Source organism: Polyodon spathula, chromosome 4 (genome assembly GCF_017654505.1).
Source record: "Polyodon spathula isolate WHYD16114869_AA chromosome 4, ASM1765450v1, whole genome shotgun sequence".
NCBI classification, from domain to species: domain Eukaryota; kingdom Metazoa; phylum Chordata; class Actinopteri; order Acipenseriformes; family Polyodontidae; genus Polyodon; species Polyodon spathula.
In genome coordinates this window covers 76,539,545-76,560,713 of record NC_054537.1, presented here as the reverse complement: position 1 = coordinate 76,560,713, position 21,169 = coordinate 76,539,545, and the positions used below count along the sequence as shown (strand labels likewise).

The 21,169-nt window shown below is 39.7% G+C and overlaps 1 protein-coding gene across 1 annotated transcript; it reads right to left on the bottom strand.

The window, feature by feature from the left end:
• Positions 1-121: 121 nt before the first annotated feature.
• On the bottom strand, positions 122-10,146 carry LOC121314879 (derlin-1). Its single transcript, XM_041248611.1, has 8 exons — positions 9,665-10,146; positions 4,921-5,032; positions 4,296-4,360; positions 3,935-3,961; positions 3,199-3,294; positions 2,912-2,964; positions 1,582-1,692; positions 122-765 (listed from the first exon to the last, which is right to left on the bottom strand). The coding sequence occupies exons 1-8, from the start codon at positions 9,815-9,817 to the stop codon at positions 621-623; spliced, it is 762 nt and encodes a 253-aa protein (XP_041104545.1). The 5' UTR covers positions 9,818-10,146; the 3' UTR covers positions 122-620.
• Positions 10,147-21,169: the final 11,023 nt, after the last annotated feature.

The following is a 21,169-nucleotide window of genomic DNA, read 5'->3' as shown; positions in this document are numbered from 1 at the left end:
TTGTGAAGCACTCTGTACCAGTGCAACACTTATTTAAAGAGGTTTCCTTTTTAAATTACAATATTGTTTGGAAAAAATCATAGAGATCATGCAAAAAGAAAAAAAAAAAAACAAAAACAGCTGTTTTTATAATTTTATACAGCATATAAAAAAATTGTACATTTTCATCTCCATCTACCAACTGACGTAGCTAAATTAATAGCTACCAAGCTACACATACCAAACAAGCAAAAACATTAGACAATATGTCTGCAGCAAAAACGGAAAAGAAATGATACACTGAAAACAGAGTAAAAGGCAAGCGTACGTCTTTCCATAGAAAACACCTTTCACACAAACTTCTCAGGAATTATTTGCCTCTTATGTGTATAAGCTTGTGTTTGTTTGTGTTCAGTTGACAATGTATGTAAATACATAATGTGATGTAATATGGTAAACAAAAAAAAAAAAAAAAAAAAAAAAAAAACTTTTCTGCTGCTCTGACATCAAGACTGGACACATTGCTGCACCTTGCGTTTATCCCAAAATGGCTGATACAACTTTTGCTCAAAAGCGCACAGTGTTCTGAATAATATCCGTTTGCACAGTAGTTAAAGTCTTTGCTTGTAATGGGAGGTTCCTCAGTTGTCTCCTAGCTGGAATCCCTGGCCCCAGTTATGTCGGCCAGCCCTGGCCCCGGCTTGCTCATCGGCTGCATGTCCCCTGCTAGGTGGGGGGGCTCCGAACCCGGATACTCCACCTCTTCGGCTGGGGAAGAAGCGGTACCTGCAATCCAGGGGGGAAAGAGGTAGGTGAGTGCAAATCTAACAAAGACTCCATATCTGCATTCAGAAGAATACAAGTGTGCCATTCTTGGACTACCCAATTCCAACTGTCGGAGCAGTCCAGATTAGGATGTGCAAGCAATACAAATTGCCAAAATAGTTCTCTACATAAAGTTGCCAGTATTACTTCAGATTTGGGAAACAAGTCACTGGGTGCCCATTTCTGTCTGCCATATGACACAGCTCAAGTACATCGCCAACTCTGGTCCAACTTGCAAAAGAAATGTCTCACATTGTGTCAACACTTTGTTTTTCTTCATGTTGAAATCCTAGTTTATTATGTGGAATGTAATGAGAGAAAGGAAATGGAGAGTAAATGTTTTTTTTTTTCATTGTACAACACACCCTTTTCCACATTTATTTTATTTGAAGTGTTTATTCAAGTTAAAAATAATGTTATTACTTTATGAAAATGTGTCCATGACTACTTTGTTTTTTGCAAAGACACGACAAAAAGCAGGGGTTACAAAAAAAAAAAAAAAAAAAAAAACGCTGTCTATTTGATGTAGTGTTTTTTTTTTTTTTTTTTTTTTTTTTTAACCTTAAATACAACTATTTTTTACCTCAACTACAGTATGGCATCCTTTGTTTTGTAGTTAATTCAGTCAGATAAAGTAGGGCCTTCAAAATATATTATTCTTACTTCTAGGATATGTTTCAACTTTAATACATATATTGGCACAGATTATGTTTGTCTCAGCACTAATTCTAGAAAGGTAAATGTACGAGGGAAGCAAACAGTATCTTGAAAACTTACAGAAACTGCGGGGTTGAGAGAAGGGTCCTCCCTCCCAAGTCCATGGGGTACTTGAACATCAAGAAGAAATACAAATGTCCAACAAGGTTTCCAATAAGCTCATTAACAATCCTGCAATTGTACAATGTAGAAGTCAAATTATTTTACATTCAATTTGTTCACCTTATTTTGTAACAGAAGAGGCAACTTGACTATGACAATACCAATTGAGGTTATAGTATAGGTCATGTCCACTGTATTTCATATCCCGGTATTAATGATGGAACAAGTCTGGAGAACATGTGTGTACAAATACTACAGCACTCCTTGTTCCTGGATTGAAAAAAATAATAATAATCTTAAGCATTGTTTGGTTAACTATACTTTGCAACATGTTACTTCACAATGTATAGCAAGCATCAAAAGAAACTTACTATTACAACAGATTTATTTTGGAAAAAAAAAAAGGTATATAAATGATGGTCATTTACTAAATGTTTTTGGTTTCTTTTTAATCACTTAGATCATTCATCCGTGACCATGATATGCTTGAGTGACTATGACTAAAGCATATGCACTTAATCAGCTAACTAGTGAGACAGTTGATTGGACACTGGATATGGAGTGATTTCAGCTGCTGAATTGCAAGCTTGAATAAAAGCAATAAAAGAAAAATCACACACAAAAAAAAAAAAAAAAAAAAAAAAAAAAAAAAAAAAAAGGCTGGACTAGGGCAGAGTACTGTGGCTCACCGTCTTGGGTGCTCACAGCCAGCAATTTCAAACCTGGCAAGACGGAATAACTAGACACACTGTCATTGACAGGCCACGAACTGGGAAACCAAGAGTACAACACCTGCCCAAGGTCTACAGATCATTTTGCAGCATCTTCGTAATGTCAACTGTTAAAAAGTCACTGCACCTACTCTAAAACAGAGTTTGTCATTTTTCGATCACATCTAATGAATTTTATCCAACTATAAAGTGATACGTTTCTTTTGATGCTCAAATATAAGTGTTAGGTTTCTTTTGATGCTCAGTATATATAGGCCACAGGATGTCAAACAGGGCTACTTATTACTACTGAAGTCTCTGCAATATCAAATTGACAGCCCTGCTACAGTGCCGTGATATCTAAGAGCTTGACAGCGGTGATAATGTGCTTGCATTCTGATTTAATTTAGACTTTGGTGAGGAAGGACTGGAGCAGCTGCAAGTACACCAGCATTCACAGAGTCAGCATCGTAACAATCAGGGTCTGCTTCTCCCAGTCAGCACCACCACAAATAATATAATGAGGGTGGGCACGGTTACTGTGGAACAAATAGCGAAAAGCTCAAATAAATACTTACGATCCTCCAATAATGTAGTTGAAACCGAGAATCACCCAAGGAAGGTAGCAAGCCTATAACCAATATACATACTTTGTATTAACAGTTTAATAAGTTGAGTCATTGAAAATAATTGTACAGAACATATTACACCGTACAAGACCTACAATGTACGCAACCTATGTAATGGATTTTTTATTTTATTATTATTATTATTATTTATTATTATTATTATTATTATCATCATCAAATGAATCATCTACACCCCCACTCCCAAATCAATCATAATACAACAATTCATACCATACCTTAAATCTTGTGCCGAACCAAAAGGATACAATCGTGTCTCTGTTCAACTGAGCCCATACATACAACACTGACATAATAAGAGGAATCATCAATAGCTGGAAACACAAAACAATGTATTAAATAAATGTCCTATATACAAAAATATTAATATCTTCCTACTGTTGTAATCATAACACCTGTACAGGTACACACATTTTTTTACTAGGCTTAGCCAATCAGTACTGTATTCACCACAAGTGAACATTTGGACCAACAGTTCTAAAAAAAAATAGTCTTCATTAGTTCAACCTAGAAATTCAAGTAACATCCAAACCTAGTTTCATCACATTTATAAAAGTGGTTAATTGAAGTACAAGCACACAAAAGCCCCCTCATTATATATCCTGCCACTGAAAAGTTGAATACCCATTTCAACAAATTACAGCAGCCAAACTGAACTATCAGAAACTGAAAAATAGGTGGCTCCCTAAAAATTACAATTATTTTTGTTGAATACTAAATTACATTGTTGTTTACGTGGTTACAGGTACCATCACCACTCTAAACACAATCAGCCCATGAACAACACACCTGTTTTCTGAAATGTTTTTTGTACTGTAATAAGTCTAGGGACTCAGTAGACCTGTACCATGGGCCACATGCAGCCCCCTAAGATTATTAACACTGCCCAACCAGCCCCCAGCCCCACCCCGTGCTTCAAAAGCAACACATTGAAAATACATGTGAAATGCTGACCTGCATGTCCATTATTAGGCCTGTTATCTGTACGGTATGGTTAAGGAATTGAGTACAGCAATTATTCTTGAAAACCATCACACTAATTTTAAACATTATCATAAATTCATGGAATATCCATACCCCCCTCACCTGCAAATACAACATTAAAACAATCTGATGTATCATGAAGATAACCACAGCAAGCACATGGAATATCCTAACCGAGTTTTATGACAGTCAGATAAGCGTTTCTCTTATTACCGTATATGTAAAATTACAACATGGCATTCATCTGTATTTAAAGATACAACTATATTATATTATAGGGGCTGGTTTCAAGTACTTCCAGGTGCAACAACGCAGTGTGAAAAAAGGATACAACAATGCAAATCCAATTGAAGAGCAGCATAAATATATAGTCCGCTGGTCTTCCATCAAAGGCACCTAAAAATATTAAAATACTGTAGAATATCACTGGATTATTAAATTCAGAATTTAAATGATTCTTGTAATACTTTATTTATATATTACTCTTTTTGCACAAGCAGGGTGCATTTTAAAATTATGCTTTTTGTATTTATCAGAAACAGACTGCACAATTTAAGTCAACAAATAAAGGCAAACTAAAACCGCAATTTCCATGCACTGCCTGCCGATGGGCTAAATCTGGAAATACCCAGCGGATGTGTTTATACAGGTGTAACTTTGTATTGCACCGTATTTATAACAATGCACAGCCTACATGCTTGACACTATCAAATTGCTTCAGAGAACTGGAACCAAATATTTCAACGTTCCATTTTATTTTCTTTAATTTTTCTGCATAAAATAGGCTTTAGAAAACATCAAAAAAGAAAACATTCTGCACCTCAGAATGGAAATTCTGTATATTTTACTTTAGAAGCAACAAAAAAAAATCTAATTTCTAAAATGACTTTTATTCATGCAAATACCAAACAACCCTGCAAATTGGTGGTGCAAGTCTCTATCCATCTATGCCATACCTGTTTCCAGTCTTGTTGAGTATTGATAGAGGAAATAAAGATTAACCAAGTATAGAAATCCAGTCCCAGGGCCTACCGGGAAATACAGCGTTGAGGATATCGGTCTCCATATCTGTTGAGGAGGAGAAGCAGAAGACCTGTTTAGATGCTAATTGCAAACAGCTCTACAATATAAAAAGTGCAAAAATAGTCAGCAATGAATTACTACAAAGAGTCCTTGGCTCTTGAAACAAAAAGGAAAACCATTAAAAAAACTGAACACCAAGTAAAATGTTAAACATTGTGTGGAATCTACTCACAAATGCAATCCACTTTGACTTAACCAATATGTTTGTTCTTTGGCAAAAGGTGCCAATCTACATTGTTTGTCATATCCCAAGAAACTCTTGAAAACAGGATACTGCCAAAATAGCTTTTCTTCATGGTAGTTCAACACGGTTTTATGTAATGCAATGAAAGTAGGGTCACCCAGGGATAGCCAGACTGGAGTTTGGAGAACGTGGGTTATTCCATTACAAAAAAAAAAAAAAAAAAAAAAAAAAAATAAGCCCAGTTATAGTAGTTTAATCTATTCACTGACCCTGAAAACATGGGGTTGAACACCAAAATATTTAATTTTGAAGCTAAATTGAACATATCAAAGTATGCTTGTGATAGGCTAGAGCAGTGGCCCAAGATGTTATTGTCAGGAAGGACAACTCAGACAGCAAAGCTTCAGTGAAAGAGCTCAAGCGCACATTTGTTAATAAACATGAACATTACACAAAGGCACAAAATAAAGAGTTAACACAAAAAAAAAAAAAACACACACACACACACACACACAACAAGGAACAGTACAAACACTTATACCAGGCTGAGCAACTTTTTCATTGCCTTCTCTCCACAAAGCACCGCTCCCAAACAAAGAACTTGGCTTCCTTTATAAAGCATGTGGCTGGGACTTGATTGATACCTCTTACTCAATGAAGACCCATTCACATTCCACGCTTGTATTTGGCAGGGATGGAATTTACCGCATACCTGCCAAACCTGTAAATTAAATATACAAATAGACACTATTTACATGTGCAGAGCTTTAGCCCTGTCACAACACTATTTTAACCTAATCTTCTGTTGACCATCTGACACCAAATATACAACTGATTTGATGTTGTACTGTAGAAAGGCTATTTATCCACTGGTATTTAAGAAGTTATGGTGATCCAGTTATGAGATAGCAGACTGTCTCACTGCCTACAGTAGTTTGCTGTTTTTCTTTCATACTTTTTGGGGGATATAAATTCCTTAAAACCAACTATGCTGTATTCAATAAACATTCAAGTGTGCACATCTCACACTTAAAATGTATCTGAAAGAAAGCATTTTTAACAGTAAATGAATCTTAAAAGATTGGTGTGAAATTGTTCTCTTACTGGTGCATAAAACAAGTTTCTATATACCGTATTACCTTGAATTAACATGGCCCTTAATTAATGCCTCACTAAGATACCAGCTTTTTAAATGCCGCACTCAAAGAAACGAAAAGGTATTTTTTCCTACCCCTGATCAAAAAATAAATAAAGAAACTCGCTACTCTGGCTATGTACATGTGACGCCCCCGAAGAGACTGCAGCCTCAATCCACCATGCAATACAAACTAATGTTCACACACCTTAGTAAGCACATTTTATTTTATGGTAGTCCCAAAAGACAACAGCACAGCAGTCCTTCACTTGCTCACTAGAATATTTAGTTTCAGTTTCTCTTACAGAAATTACAAACAAGAATGTAAAATTAAAGTTAGAAAAAAAATAACCGAGTTGGATATATTTTAGAAAGAAATCAAACCGATATTCAGAGGTAATAGTTTTCGTTAAAAACAACTGCATCACACTCAACTACCATTCTCTCTCCTCCTCTTCTGATTCGCTGGTAAAGTACTCCCCTGACCTCCCAACCCCCACCTAATAGGCTCTCGTTGACTGTCAGTAAATGTACTGTATTCAAGCCCCAAAAATATATTGCTGCAGATCGGAGGCTCTCATGCCGCCGCTTCTACAAATACTGTAAATGATGTAATAAAATACTGCAGTTACAAAACCATAGTGTTTCTGATAAACGTTGCCCTTGAATAAACACTGCCCTCAATTAAGTGCCGCAGCCATTTTTAACAATTTAAAATAAATGCCGGGGCGCTAATTTGAAGTAATACGGTATTTTCTAAATATCTCAAATAGCCACAAAAAAAAAAACTCCTGAATGATGTTTTTATTGGATACTGTTAGTGATAGTGGTTTATCTTCAGAGCTGTGACTGCCAAAATACAACAAGGAAAAATGAGAAATGTTTGTACTCTATGGATGAGCCTTATAACGCCTTTTCGACTAACAGTACACCCCAGTTGAAATGGGTATTGTCATTCTGTCTGGGCTGCAATACAGCAACAGTTCTACAGGGTCTTAGAAGCAAAAAGACAAGTGCATTTGACATTCATAATTCCCTAGCGTGGAAAACTGACAAAGTTCTTATAAACAGCTAAGTGGAAAATACAGCCAATCCCCCCTCCTTCACTGCACACTAAGCATTAACACTGGTGCCCATTTACTCTACAGTCACACTTCTCATTCTTACCTTTCCAGATGTGACCTTTTTCAGTTGCTGACTGCCATAAATAAGGACATTATGCAAATGATATAACACACAAACCAAGATGCCAGAAAAGCATTCTCAAATCTGTACTGAGGTTAGCCAGCTGCAACTTTAGCAGGATGTTTTGTAGCAGCCAGCAGCCTAATTTGCATATCATCATAATCATCATCATCATCAGAACAAACAGGGTTGTGGTCATTCCCCCAAACATCCCTACCCCCTGCATATGCACTGTATACTAGCAAGGGGGTGCAGTAACGTATAATGTTCAGACCCTTTATTAGCTTCACTATCGTCTTCATTTCACTCTGCATTTATAGATTAGCCCTTGTTCTGCACTCAAGTGCCCACCATATGTTTTTTGGAAAGACACTGTTTTAGTTACAGACAGTACTGGTATGTGGAAAAGGCTGGTCTACCTACTAGACCAGGGCTTCTCAAACTCAGTCCTGGGGACACCATGTGTCTGCTGGTTTCCATTCCAACCGAGCTCTCAATTACTTAACTATGCACTTAACTGAACTGATAATTTGCTTAATTTAACTAGTTAGCTATAAAATTGTATAAGTAACTTGAACTGCAACTGTAAAGAGCGGAAAACAAATAAAAAGGTCAAATTAAGCAAATTATCAGTTCAATTAAGTGCATAGTTAAAGTAATTGAGAGCTCAGCTGGAATGAAAACCAGCAGATACAGGGGGGTTCCCAGGACCGAGTTTGAGAAGCCCTGTACTAGACCAAGAATATTAACAACTGGGTTTTGGGGTCTGAGGAACAAAGACAAAAGCCTTTGCTCCCACGTCTCTTGATTTGATAAGAGAAGTATTAGTAGTCGGCCACTACTACTTCAACAGCAAAGTGTGGAATTCTCTCATGCCTGCTTAACAGCATGAAGCTCTCCAAACATTACTACTTTCCACCCCCTCACACAAAGCTGGACCCCAGATCATTCATACTGCTCCTTTTATAAAACACTGCATTGTGCTCCGTTAAACAATTGCCTCCAAATATCTTTTACTTTTGTCCACTATAATTATGTTACTTAACAATTCCCACAGCTCTCCCACAAATTAAATGAGTAACTGTATTTAAAATTAAGATGACTAATGAAAAACGTCCTTGTTCAGAAAGAGAATCAATTTGCATTTTCACAAATGACTGTGATGATGAGTTTGATTCTTACTATAGAATGGTTGCATGTGTCACTTGAATGAAAAATGTGTATCTCGTCATTTATTAGTAAATAGGCTTGAAACATACAAGATTACAGATGTTTGACTGCCTCCACTAAATATCTTTATGATAGCGAATATGCAAACCCAGCAGGGGATACATGAATATCTTGGAAACACCTGATAAACAAATATTTTACTATACCTAGCCAATGGGTTAACCACCAGTAAGCATTTAGTGCGACTCTACAATTGCATCACTACTACCATGAAATAAAATTGCACATTGCATCATACATTAAAAATATGATGTAACAATGTTGGGTTCATATTAAAATGATGATATGCTTCAGGTTCCAAAGATTCACATAAAACGGTTGGTAAGCGTATACTTCAGTTAGGTTTAACAAGTTCGAACCAATCTGTAAATTGTTTAGTTAAACAAAAAGCAGACCGCCGGAAATCCCACCTCCAATGTATCCCAATTGGTCTTTTATGAAATATGTCATCCCTATAATGCTCAGCTTTGGTGTCAATGAAAACCAGCCGTAACAGGCCTAGTTAAAAAAATAAAAACAAATCCTGTGTTCAACCTGACTAACAGATTATTTTTTTTCGCAAGATTTTTTAACACTCGTGCACACACTTTGGTGTATTTATAAAATACAATATATAGACTGAAACGTACATTTAGCGCAGCCGATACACTGTAATACAGTTGTTGGTAACACGAGTTGCTCTAACTATTACAGTAATGTCACGATGGCAAACAATGTAACTAGCTGAAGATGCATTGCTAGTTCAAGAAAGACGAATTTAATTTATACGTAGAATTAGAGCAGGTAGTCAACAATGGTTTCACTTATACTGAGATACGGAAAGAGAACACAATACACTTATTATTGACATTTCAGCGTGTGCTTGTATAGCAATCAACATTACCTGAAATTTGTTAATAAAAGCATCCGGCCACAGAACCAGGTACACGGGACTGATGAGACCTAATTTCCCAATCAGTGGCACCAGGATCGATCCCGCAAACCAGTATCGGGTGATAAATGGAATGCTCTTAAACCAGTCCCCAATGTCTGACATCTTCGCAATACTAAGACACCGACTCTTCGGAACCTTTCAATTACAATTCTTCAGATGTACAGACGAAAAAAAGAATCTACAAGTCACTGTGGTATTTAAAACGAAATAAAAATATATCTCAACGTTTCTGCCTCCACCAAGCTTCGGTTTCCCTGACGTGGCTGCTTAAGACTTGTTTGTAGATGCACTTCCTGCTTGTTAATTACCCATGCAGGAACGGGGAGTTGCGTAGTGTAGTGCACAGCGCCCCTTTGGTCTCCTGGGGCCTGCATTTTAAAACGTGATCTGGATAATAGTGATCCGAATATTGTGATCGAGATTACTTAAAAAAAAAAAAAAAAAAAAAATCGTAATCGTAAAAACATTTTATGAAACAACTTATCAAACCAGATAAAAGTAATGCCGATAAGAAAATATGTAATTACAAAAGTCTCAGGTTTTACCCGTGAAACCCGTGTTTTTTCACAATGTTGAGACGGCCGTGCAATGGATTCTCACGTTGTGCGTAAGTTTGTTATTGTTTGTGAGGCTGCGAAACCCTATCTTACTATCCAAGCGTATTGTTTCATTTTGGGGGGTGTGGTGATCGCCATGAAGACGTGAACATTACCATTTTATATTCCTGTGGCTGCTACGCAACCCCCAAGCCACCCCCAACCCTACTCCAAAGATGTTTCTGTACACAACACGTCATTACTCAGACAGACTGGAAGGAGAGACTCACTGTGGTTCACGCAGACATTACCACAGAAATAAAAGAGAAATGGACATCAATGAGAATTTAATTATCAAAGTCGAAACATATAATGTTCGTTATGATGCCAGTGTTGGTGGTTATAAAGACAATAAAAAGAAAGACGACATATGGTAAGAAATAACAACATTTGGAAATTGATGGTATGTATGTCTCTCTCTCTTTATTTCACCTTAATTATAGCGGGGAGCGCCACACACTGGTTTGGTATTTTTGTAAAATGACGCTTTGTTTTAATAATGTTGACCAATAATAATCACATTCATACACTAAGTGAAGATTTTATTAAAACTGAAAATCATTTTTTTAAAAAAAAGTATATTAAACAATTTTTTTCAAAAATATGTGTAGATGTATTCATTTTGAATAATTTACATGTTAAACCAGATCACATATAAAAATTCACATTCTTTGTTTTATTTATTTTGCACCCACTCACAAAATGAGCAAACGCAGAGAGAATTTTCATGTACTAGCTACAGTTTTTTTTTAATGTACTTGTGATCTTGATCCGTCACCAACAACCCCCCCCCCCCAAAAAAAAAAAAAAGAAATCCAGTTATCTAGGTTTAAGATTTTCATCAATCCCAAGGTTTATCAACAGGGGTCTCACTGGTACGAGCACTTAGGAGTTGACATGTCTGACTGAGGACTGAGGACTGAGCTGTCTTTATTGTCTTTATTCTTTATTGTATTTATTTATAGTAGGCAGGCTCTTTTGGAACAGCAAGTAACACAGCTTACAGCACAAGATTCTTCACTCTCTGAATCCACACACACTCACACACCTGATGCACCCTCATTTATCACCCCTCAGACCCAGACCCAGAAAACACAAAGCTACAATTATGTGGGGCTTTGACCAAGCAGTGCCCACTGACCTTTAACTAACAGCAATGTAACAGATTATCACGTTCCTCAACTAAACATAGTCCTGTACAGCCGATGGGGTCTGATCCAGTGTCAAGTCCCAGCACCCTGCCGCATGGTGCAGGCAATCAAGTCCCGTAAATTAACAGTTCCAGAATGCAATACAGCCACAGACAAAACCGGTCCGCCTGCACCCGCAAGTACATATCCCCCCCCCCCCCCCCCCCCCCCCCCCCTCTAACGAGGAGACAAACAGTCCTGGAGGCGGCGAGGTGGATGTCTGTGGCGTTGTGGCCAATGAAAAGGGATAGCACCAGCAGGCACCCCAGCAGGCTCCTTGCTGTCAGAACCAGCTGCCGATGAGGAAGTTCTGGGCAAAGGTGTGCCTGAGGGTCCAGCCCCTAGGTTGTCGCTGCATCACCCCTCCCTCCCCCTCCCTGGGTGGCAACTGGACCTGACAGGTCACCTCCCCAAGTCTTTCGAGGACCCGGCAAGGCCCACCCAAGCACTGTCCTGCTTGGGGCAGTGCACCCCACTTATGGCAGGGGCTAGAAACCCACACAAACCCCAGCCGAAAAGAGCCGTCCCCTCCCCCAAAGGTCATAGTACTGCATTTGGCCATGGGCAAAGTAATTCAGTGTCCAGGTGATCTTGCAAGCACCTTGCGTACTCAGGCCCTGGGGTATCCATGGCAGCATCGTGTGGCCGGCCAAACAGTAACAAAGCAGGGCTGCAGCTGGTCGACTCCTACACAGCAGTGCAGCAGGCTAGTAGGACCAGAACAGCTGTGCATCCCAGTCTTTCTGGTGGCTAGTGGTGACAATAGCCAACAGGGTGGAAAGGGTACGTTTAAATCATTCCATCAGCCTGTTGTTCTGGGGGTGCAGTGGAGTGGTGCGGGTCTTATGTATCCCCAGGTGACAGCACATCTCCACAAAGACCCGAGACTCAAAGTTGTGCCCCTGTTACAAGTGCAATTCCTGTGGTACTCCAAACCGGTAGAAAAAGGTGACACAGTGCCAGTGCTCTGCCTTGTTAAGGGACTGGTTGAAATAAGCCAATAACTGTTCTCCGTCTGCACCCTGCTGTGACAACATGGCCCCGATCCCTTCATTGCAGGCATCCATGTCAAGTAGGAATGGAAAAGTTGGATCAGGAGGAAGCAGTACAGGTCTGTCAGTGCCGGTCACAGGCTGCCAATGACGCTCTGCCAAGCCACAGTCCAGTCATACGGCTCTTCCTTCCTCAGCAACTGGTGTAAGAGCACAGCAATGACAGCAAACTGACTGATGAAGCAGCGGTAATAAGAGGCAAGCCCCAGGAACCTTTGCAGTTGGCACTGGAAACAGGTGGTGGTCAAGCTCAATGGCCTCAGCAGGGTTGCCCTAGCTGTTTTGGTGATTCCCCCGGTTTGCCCATCACATGGACCAGGCCTTTCTGTAAGCAGCAGCTGGTAGCATGCTGAACGCTGGGCTCACAGTCCTGACTGCACCACAATGGACAGTCAGTGCAAGGCTCGGGCCTCCTTCGGACCAAAGAACTCCCTTCTGTAGGTCCAGCTGGCTGCTGGTCTGGTGGAGAAAGACCAACCCCAAGATACAAGGGTGCTGGACTGCCACAACCCAGACCTCGTGACTCACAGTAAGGCCCCCGACCTGGATCTTTATGCCCACCTCCCTCTCATTGGCGACAGCCCCCCGGTCACTGTGTGCAACTGCACGGTGGTGGGCTAAAAGAGGTACTGCTGACTTCCGGTGGTTTGCTGGCAGATCAGGTCAGGCCAGGTCGCACTAGTGTCACATTCGACCCGGTGTCCACCAGCGCGGTGCAGGGGACCCCTTCGATCAACATGGAGATGTGGCAAAAGTTCCCCACAGTCCTCCCCACAACTACAACTGACAGGTTGGTGTCGGTTGCAGCGCACCATCAGCTTCTTCTGGGGGGAGCTGGCTTCCACTCCCCCAGCTGTACTGCAGGGCCCCTCCTGGTTGAGATGTCTGGATGCAGTGTGCAGGTCTGCTGTCCACCATCTATGCAGACCTGGAGTCGTTTTCCCAACAGCTGCCAAGGTCAGTCAGCTCACCTTCTCTGCCTCGCTCCAGCCGTGCAGCTTGGCCAGTGTCTCCAGCTCCACAGCAAAGGCTTCCCAACTGCTGGTGCCACCTACTCCCAGGATATTTATTCCGCCTGGCTGTTCTCTGCCGAACGCTTGGGTCTTGCTGCTCACTGCTGGTCTCTCTGTCTGCAGCGCCCACTCTAACACTATTCTATCTCTTGCTCAGCAACCCAGCTCACTCTTTCAGGCAGTCTTGGGAGATGCCCCCTCTTGCTGAGGATGCACCCGCCGCTACAATATTTACATTTTTCGGTTCATGAAATAAGTTAAGTGGGTATGGGCAGGGTCGGATTAACCCATAGGCTAATAAGGCTATAGCCTTAGGCCCTCATTTTGTAGGCCCTCCTTTAGGAACGCCATTTCATATTGAAGTAACAGCTGAGCGACGATAGCGCGCCCAACGGAAATGTTTTGTCGCATAAGATATTGCTTTGTACAAATTGACGGCTTTAGCGGCACGAATTGCAGCACTCTCGTGGTCAGTTTGCAAACTACTCAGTCTTCAGCCGTCGCTAGTTGAACACTTTGTGTCCGTGGCAGCGACCCATTTTTCAAACCGTTTCAATCTTGAGTGCCTGCGTTTTTATTTCCTCGCATATGTTTGCTTCGATAGCGTTTGCTTGCTTCGTTGTATTTAGTGCTATTTATTTATAGCTTATTGTATAGACATTTTACATTCTAAAGATTTTATTTAACCATATTTGTAATCATAATATTGGAACCTTGTGGTCAGACGAATCGATTCTTCGGAAATCAAGGTCAACGTCTATGTTTTTATTATGTTTATTTTAAGATTTTCAAATCTTTATGTTAAAAGTTAACGATTACTATAACATTTTTATGATCTACAAAAAATGAATTGTCAGAAAATACTATAAACACAAGTTGTAGATCTTGTAAAGTTTAATATTTTACAATATTTACAATTTTTATGCAGGAATAACCGTTTACAGAAAATGGGATTAAACTTCTTTTGCATGTAGAATTTAAAATCTATTGCTATCAATACCTACTATCATTAAATAGATAGCTTTCCCTATTAATAAACTGCAGAGTGAGAGTATATATATATATATATATATATATATATATATATATATATATATATATATATATATATATATATATATATAGGCCCCTTTTGTTTTCCCTCCGAATATATATATATCTTAATATATTGTAGCGTTCCGGGGAAAACAAAAGGGAGGCTGACGACGGCAGCAAGATCTCATTCAGGTTTTATTGAGAAGGGCAGCACACCACAACACAGCCCACAGCATCGTGCAAGCTGCCCCTTTATACCCCCAAAACCCTGCGAAAACATGTAACATTCAGATATAACAAGACACGTTATTGTACAACATTCACAGCCACACTGGGACCACGACTCGATCACGCACCCTCCCACAGGTGCACTCGTTCACCTGCACAGGCACTCAGGACATTGACAAAACACGAAACAGCGACACAAAACCATATAACATATAACACAAATAACCCAGATCGTTACAATATTATCATAATATACGATGAAGAGCCAACTGACCGCACGTTCAGCAACAGGGAGGTCTTCGGAGTTAATACCTTCATCACAATCACAGACAAACTGAAGAGTGCATTAGAACATCGGATCGAGGCTTACGAAAATATTGACAAAACCTTTAGTGTCCTTTCAAGTTCCGAAGTCAGTGCAGGTATCAGACGTCTGTGTCAGAAATACCCAGACAATCTCCCAGTAGATTTTGCTAAAGAATTTCAACAATTTGTTGAATTCACTTCCCTCTCAGATATAGAGAGAAAAGACGACGAAAGCAAATCTATTTGATGTACCGAGTTGTCACTGAATCCAATGTGATAGAATGTTTCCCAAATGCATTACGGCTGTATTTGTCACTAATGATCACTAACTGTGGCGGAGAACGGTCATTCCTTCTTCTAAAAAGGGTACAAAATGCCCTCCGATCCACCAGGACAAAAGAGGATCTAAGTGCTTTGTCCCTCTTGAGCAGTGAGAATGAAATTGTCAGGACTTTGAATTCCGATTATATCATTCGTGACTTTGCAACAGCTAAAGCTAGGGAAAAAAACTTTGTTTGAATAAATGAGTGTAGTGAGTGATTTATGTTTGATGAATTTGCCTTGAGTCGAATAAATGTATTAATCTTTTGCAATATGTAATACATACTTCCCTCCTATTAGCCTTGGGTCCCTCATAACCTTAATGTGACCCTGTGTATGGGCCCTATTCACAAAGCTTTAGCTCATACATTACTTGAAAAAAGTTAAGTTTGTTGCTTATTTATTTATTTATGTATTTATTTTACACAGCTTAGTACATTTTCACATGTTGTGAATATAGTGCCATTTACCTGATATTTTTGCCAATACAAGTTATTACATAAGAAATCACCACAATGGATTTTATTATTTACAACGCTCTCTGGTGTAACTGACATGTTAAACACATGCTGTTGATTATGTATTTACTTTAATGTACATTTCTTAGCCAAATGATTGCTGTCCACACCATAAACTTGTGCATGAGTTTATTCCATATAAAATGTTGCATCTATGCTTGCCTGTGCTTTACACGCTTCCACTCTGCTTTTATACTTTAAACTACAACTAATAAATATGTAAATTATTGGTAAATCTGTTGCACGCACGGCACTATAAAACTTCATAGGAAGTGAGTACTTGCAGCTACAACATGCAGGCCATTTAAAGATTTAATGTATGTATGTGACAATAACTTTAAAGCCCACCCCCCATTCTAAGATTACTGTAATCAAATAAACTATGGGGTATGTAGTTTATACGTACTGATGTAAACGGGTTAGAAATAGGGAGAAAGTCCCCTTAAGAACAACAACTCCCACAACCCACCACGTTTCACAAAAATGAATGGCTATGTATTTATCGGAATCACAGCCTAGAGCATATATTTACAGTTTGGTTACAAACTTGCATTTGAATGTACCCCTGTCCTAGGCGCCTGGAAAGCAAATGCGTTCTGCATCTCAGAACTGGTGAAAATATTCCAGATATATTTCGATATCAGGAAATGCAGACCACAGACATAGGCAACAAGAACAACGGCTGGCACAGAAAACGGTCGAAAACATCCAGTGATGGCAACCTTTTTTTTAATTCATTATTTTTATATTTTACCTTTGCTGCTAGTAAAGCTTAAATCGCGTTTGCAAAGCTTAACAGATATGTGCGTCTCATTTTTTGTTTTGTATTTTCATATTCTTTACTTTCCATAAATTAAAACTCGATACATTTACAGTATTTAAAGTGTACCACTACTACTAGATCGATAGAGGTCGATGGCTGCTTTCCAAATTGGAGATGTGCAGTATATTTTTCATCATGTTAACCTTGTAAATGTTCGTTCAGTCTGTTTACAATAGTTCCAAAAGAGCGCGACGGCATTAGTACCCACTGTTTCATTGCCAAGAAGACACTGCACAACCTTACGGTAGTACACCTACAGATGTTTGCTGTAAATGGTAAAAGTCATTTGTCTACATTACAATACAGATTTGAGTTTGTTTACAAATTACCTAATGTTGAATCCTTACACTTATCTCTGCTATATAATACTACTGTACATTGTGATAATCTGCTTGAAATGTAACACCATTTGTACATTTTTTGCACAAAAAGTAATGTAACAAAGCAGTCTTAGGGAAATGTATATATATATATATATATATATATATATATATATATATATATATATATATATATAGTTTTGTATCAGTGGTTCATGAACAGCTGGTTATAATAATTCAATTACAAAGCAAATCCTTTCACAAGATATGCATATGACACTAGCATTGCTGGATGGTATTAATTTCTAGAACTGGCTTCAACTAAATCAAATGTAATGGCCTGAGACACTATTGTGGTGCCATCTTCTGGTACACAACAGGGGATCAGTTCTGCGTGATTGCAAGCACAATCTGGGAGGCATGGTTATTATAAACACAAGGTTTGCTTTGTTCAAAGATTGGTTTCCTAAATTTACAATTAGTGAAACAAATTGAGTGAATGTCCTTTCTTCCCCATACAGGGTAAAGGTTAATGTTATCCACAGTGCAGTCGGTTCGGTTTTTTCTTGCTGCGTTGGACAAATTTAGTGAAAGCCTACTTTGGAGATTTGCAATTTAGTTTTTCACAGAATTCAACACTACATGGAAATGCCTAGAAGTTGGAATAATGGCAGGATGTACCATTTCTCTACTGTCTTTTACCATGGAAATGGAAGTAATTATTAGGGCATCAACATGGGTAGTGGGAGGAGAGCGCTTGGTTTCTGGAATGCGACTACCACCAATTTGAGCATACATGGATGACATGACAACAACGACTACAACAGTAGCCTGCACTAATCGGTTATTGGGCAAATTAACCAATAACATTGAATGGGCAATAACATTCAAGCCCACTAAATCAAGGAGTAGCTCTATAATTAAAGGTAAAGTAGCAGATAAAACGTTTTACATTAATGGTGAGGCAATACCAACAGTGTCCGAGAAGCCAGTGAAAAGTCTAGGAAGATAATACGATGGGGATCTAAAGGACACAGTTCGTGTGGGAGAAGTTAGACAACAAGCAGTGAAAGGGTTGAAGAGCATAGACAGCAGCGCTTTACCAGGCAAACTGAAACTCTGGTGCTTTCAGTTTGGTCTACTGCCAAGACTGCTGTGGCCACTGACAGTATATGAGGTTTCCTTGACAAGAGTTGAGAAGCTGGAAGCTTTAATCAGTCAGGAAATGGTTGGGAGTTCCACGCTGCCTCAGCAGAGTGGGACTTTATGGTAAATGAATACTGCAGCTACCAGTCTCTGCTCTAACCGAGGAGTTTAAGAGCGCCCAAGTCTGACTGGAAATTACATTAGTAGATTCACTTAACAAATGCATAAGGGAGGCAGCACCTGTGTTGAAAACTGGAAGAAAATGGATGGCAAAGAAAGCTGTGGAAGATGCTAAGGCTGCTCTTCGAATCGGTGATATTATGGGATAAGTTCAGCATGGAAAAGGAGGTCTTGGTCTCAGTTCAGCTCCTCCTACATGGCACAAGGCAAGCCCAGCTCAACGGAGGAAGACGGTAGTCAACAAGGTGCAAAAGCAGGAGGAGAGGATCAGGTGTGTAAAGGCCGTTTCCCAGGCCAAGCAGGGAAAATGGATGAGATGGGCGAGTATGCAACAACGCAAGATCGGCTGGCAAGACCTATGGACAATGGAACAGAGCAGGATCAGTTTCCTCATCAGATCAACATATGATGTTCTCCCATCACCATAGAACTTAAACCTCTGGGTGGGAGAGGATCCCTCATGTCCTTTGTGTTCATTACCTGCAACATTAAGGCACATTTTGACAGGATGTAAGGTGTGTCTTAGCCAAGGTTTACTTGGCGCCATGACCAGGTGCTGCGATGTTTGGCCTTAGCATTGGAAGACAAGTGTAACCTGACCAATAAGTTGCCACCAGTTCCATCAAAGCATTACACTCAAAAGACAATATTCCTCTGTCCAGAAGAGCAACCACCAAGAAAAGGTGTTAAAACCAAGCTTCACCTAGGACAACTGGAAGCTGCTAGAGACTGGAAGATGCTGGCAGATGTTGGTCAACGGCTTATTCTTCCACAAGAGATTGCCACCACTAACCTTCGACCAGACATTGTCTTGTGGTCTGGATCACCACACCTTGTTCATCTGGTAGAGTTAACAGTGACATGGGAGGATGCTGTGGATGAGGCATATGAGAGGAAGAAACTTTGGTATGCTCAACTAGCTGCTGAAGTGGAACAGCGAGGATGGAGAGTCCAGGTTTACCCAGTGGAGGTGGGTAGTCGAGGATTTGTGGCACACTCTACAAACCAGTTTCTCAGAGATGTTGGGTTCAATGGCCAAGAGTTGCGTCGCACTGTGAAGGACTTATCTGAAGCAGCAGAAAGGAGCAGTAACTGGCTGTGGTTGAGACAGAAATATTCTGGATGGGGATCTCAAGCACAATAGAAAGAAAGCAACGCTTATGTACGGGTAAGTAAGCTGGGCTGAGTTGACTGGGGGACGGAGGGGGGTGATGCTGGGATGCCAGAGTCACTGTTGAGCCCTCTTGAGTTGTTGTGGGCTAGTCGACGAAACACTGAGGACAGAAGGTGCCCACTTGAAGACCCCAGAGATGTACTCTACTTAGCTCAATCCAGACGGTTGCCATGCTGATGCGTTGGGGAGACCGCACTGTGGATGATCCCCGGAGCCAGCATTACACTTCAGCCATCAACACCAGGCAGAAGGATATCTATATCAACAGATGGAAAGAAATGAAAATAGATGGAAATGCAGATGGATCACATTAGTTTACTGTAAAACTACATCTTAGTTGGTGCTTATCTTGGCGAGAGCCGAGTTCAAATCAGCATGAAGTTTTTAACATCTGCTCTCATGTAATGAAAATCAAGAGTGGGTGAATAGGTGGGACCAGCCAAGCTGAAAGGCCATTTTTTCAAATTATTTATATGTAATGAGCAAGTCTGTTCAGTCGTAGACCATTCGATTTTTCCACACAAGCTCTCAGAGAGTGAAATGATAACTCAATACTGAATCAACAGAACCCAGGACCAGCCCATAGTTTCATACATCATTAAAAAACATGAACAAAAAAATAAAGTTTCACCATATAAAGTTGGGTTGAAAGTGCCCTTTCATTTAAAATAAATGATCTTTGACAGTAAAAAGAAAATATAAAGTAGCTGTAAATGCAGTGTGATTTATTGCATAATTTTACCTTTAAATAAGATACAGAGTAAGTCATTTACAAATGACTCTTTAATATGTTTGCTGATTATACTCTTGACACTGTGACCAGTAGCTTAGGGATCCAGGATTTTCTATTGATTTTTTTTTGCTTCAGTTTGTTTTATTTGGCTCTTCAACATGTTTGAATGTGTGCCGCTACTGCTGTCCAGCCAGGAGTCTTGGAAATGTGTTGCTGTAATTTCAAGAGCTCACACTGAGCAAAATAAAACTGGATTCAAGCTGAATGTTCTTTTCTTTCCAGTTTCTTTAGATGGAGGGAGAAGTGATCTAGAAACCAAGGAGAGTGAACTGATGATGGCTGTCGGAGGGATCTGGCAAAAGCTTGCAACACGGGCGAGGAGCAGAGTCCCACCAGTTTATTCATCCATCACACAAAACTGAACTCCGATTTCACTTTCCCCTAAAGAGAATCATTGACAGGAATATTACTTTATTGTCTATTAGAAGTAATAAGTAAATCCTGTCCTCTGACTTTATTAGTCTGTCTCATTGGGAGGTCAAAATAGAGGGATGCAATCACACAATTAAAACATTTTGATAAAACAAACCACATCCAAGAGAGAATGGATTGAACGGGTACAATATTGCTTTCATACTGTTAGTCCCTTCGATAGACAATGAAAAGCAAGGCTTCTCATTGGCTGTTTCTAGGTAGCAGTAAATTCTTGTACTTTGAAACCTGGCAGGCATTTCATGTGCAAATATGGTGGCCATATGGCTCAAGGTTTATTTTTTAACTGATTTCTGTATTGAGGTACCTTCTTTTTTCCCCCCTCTT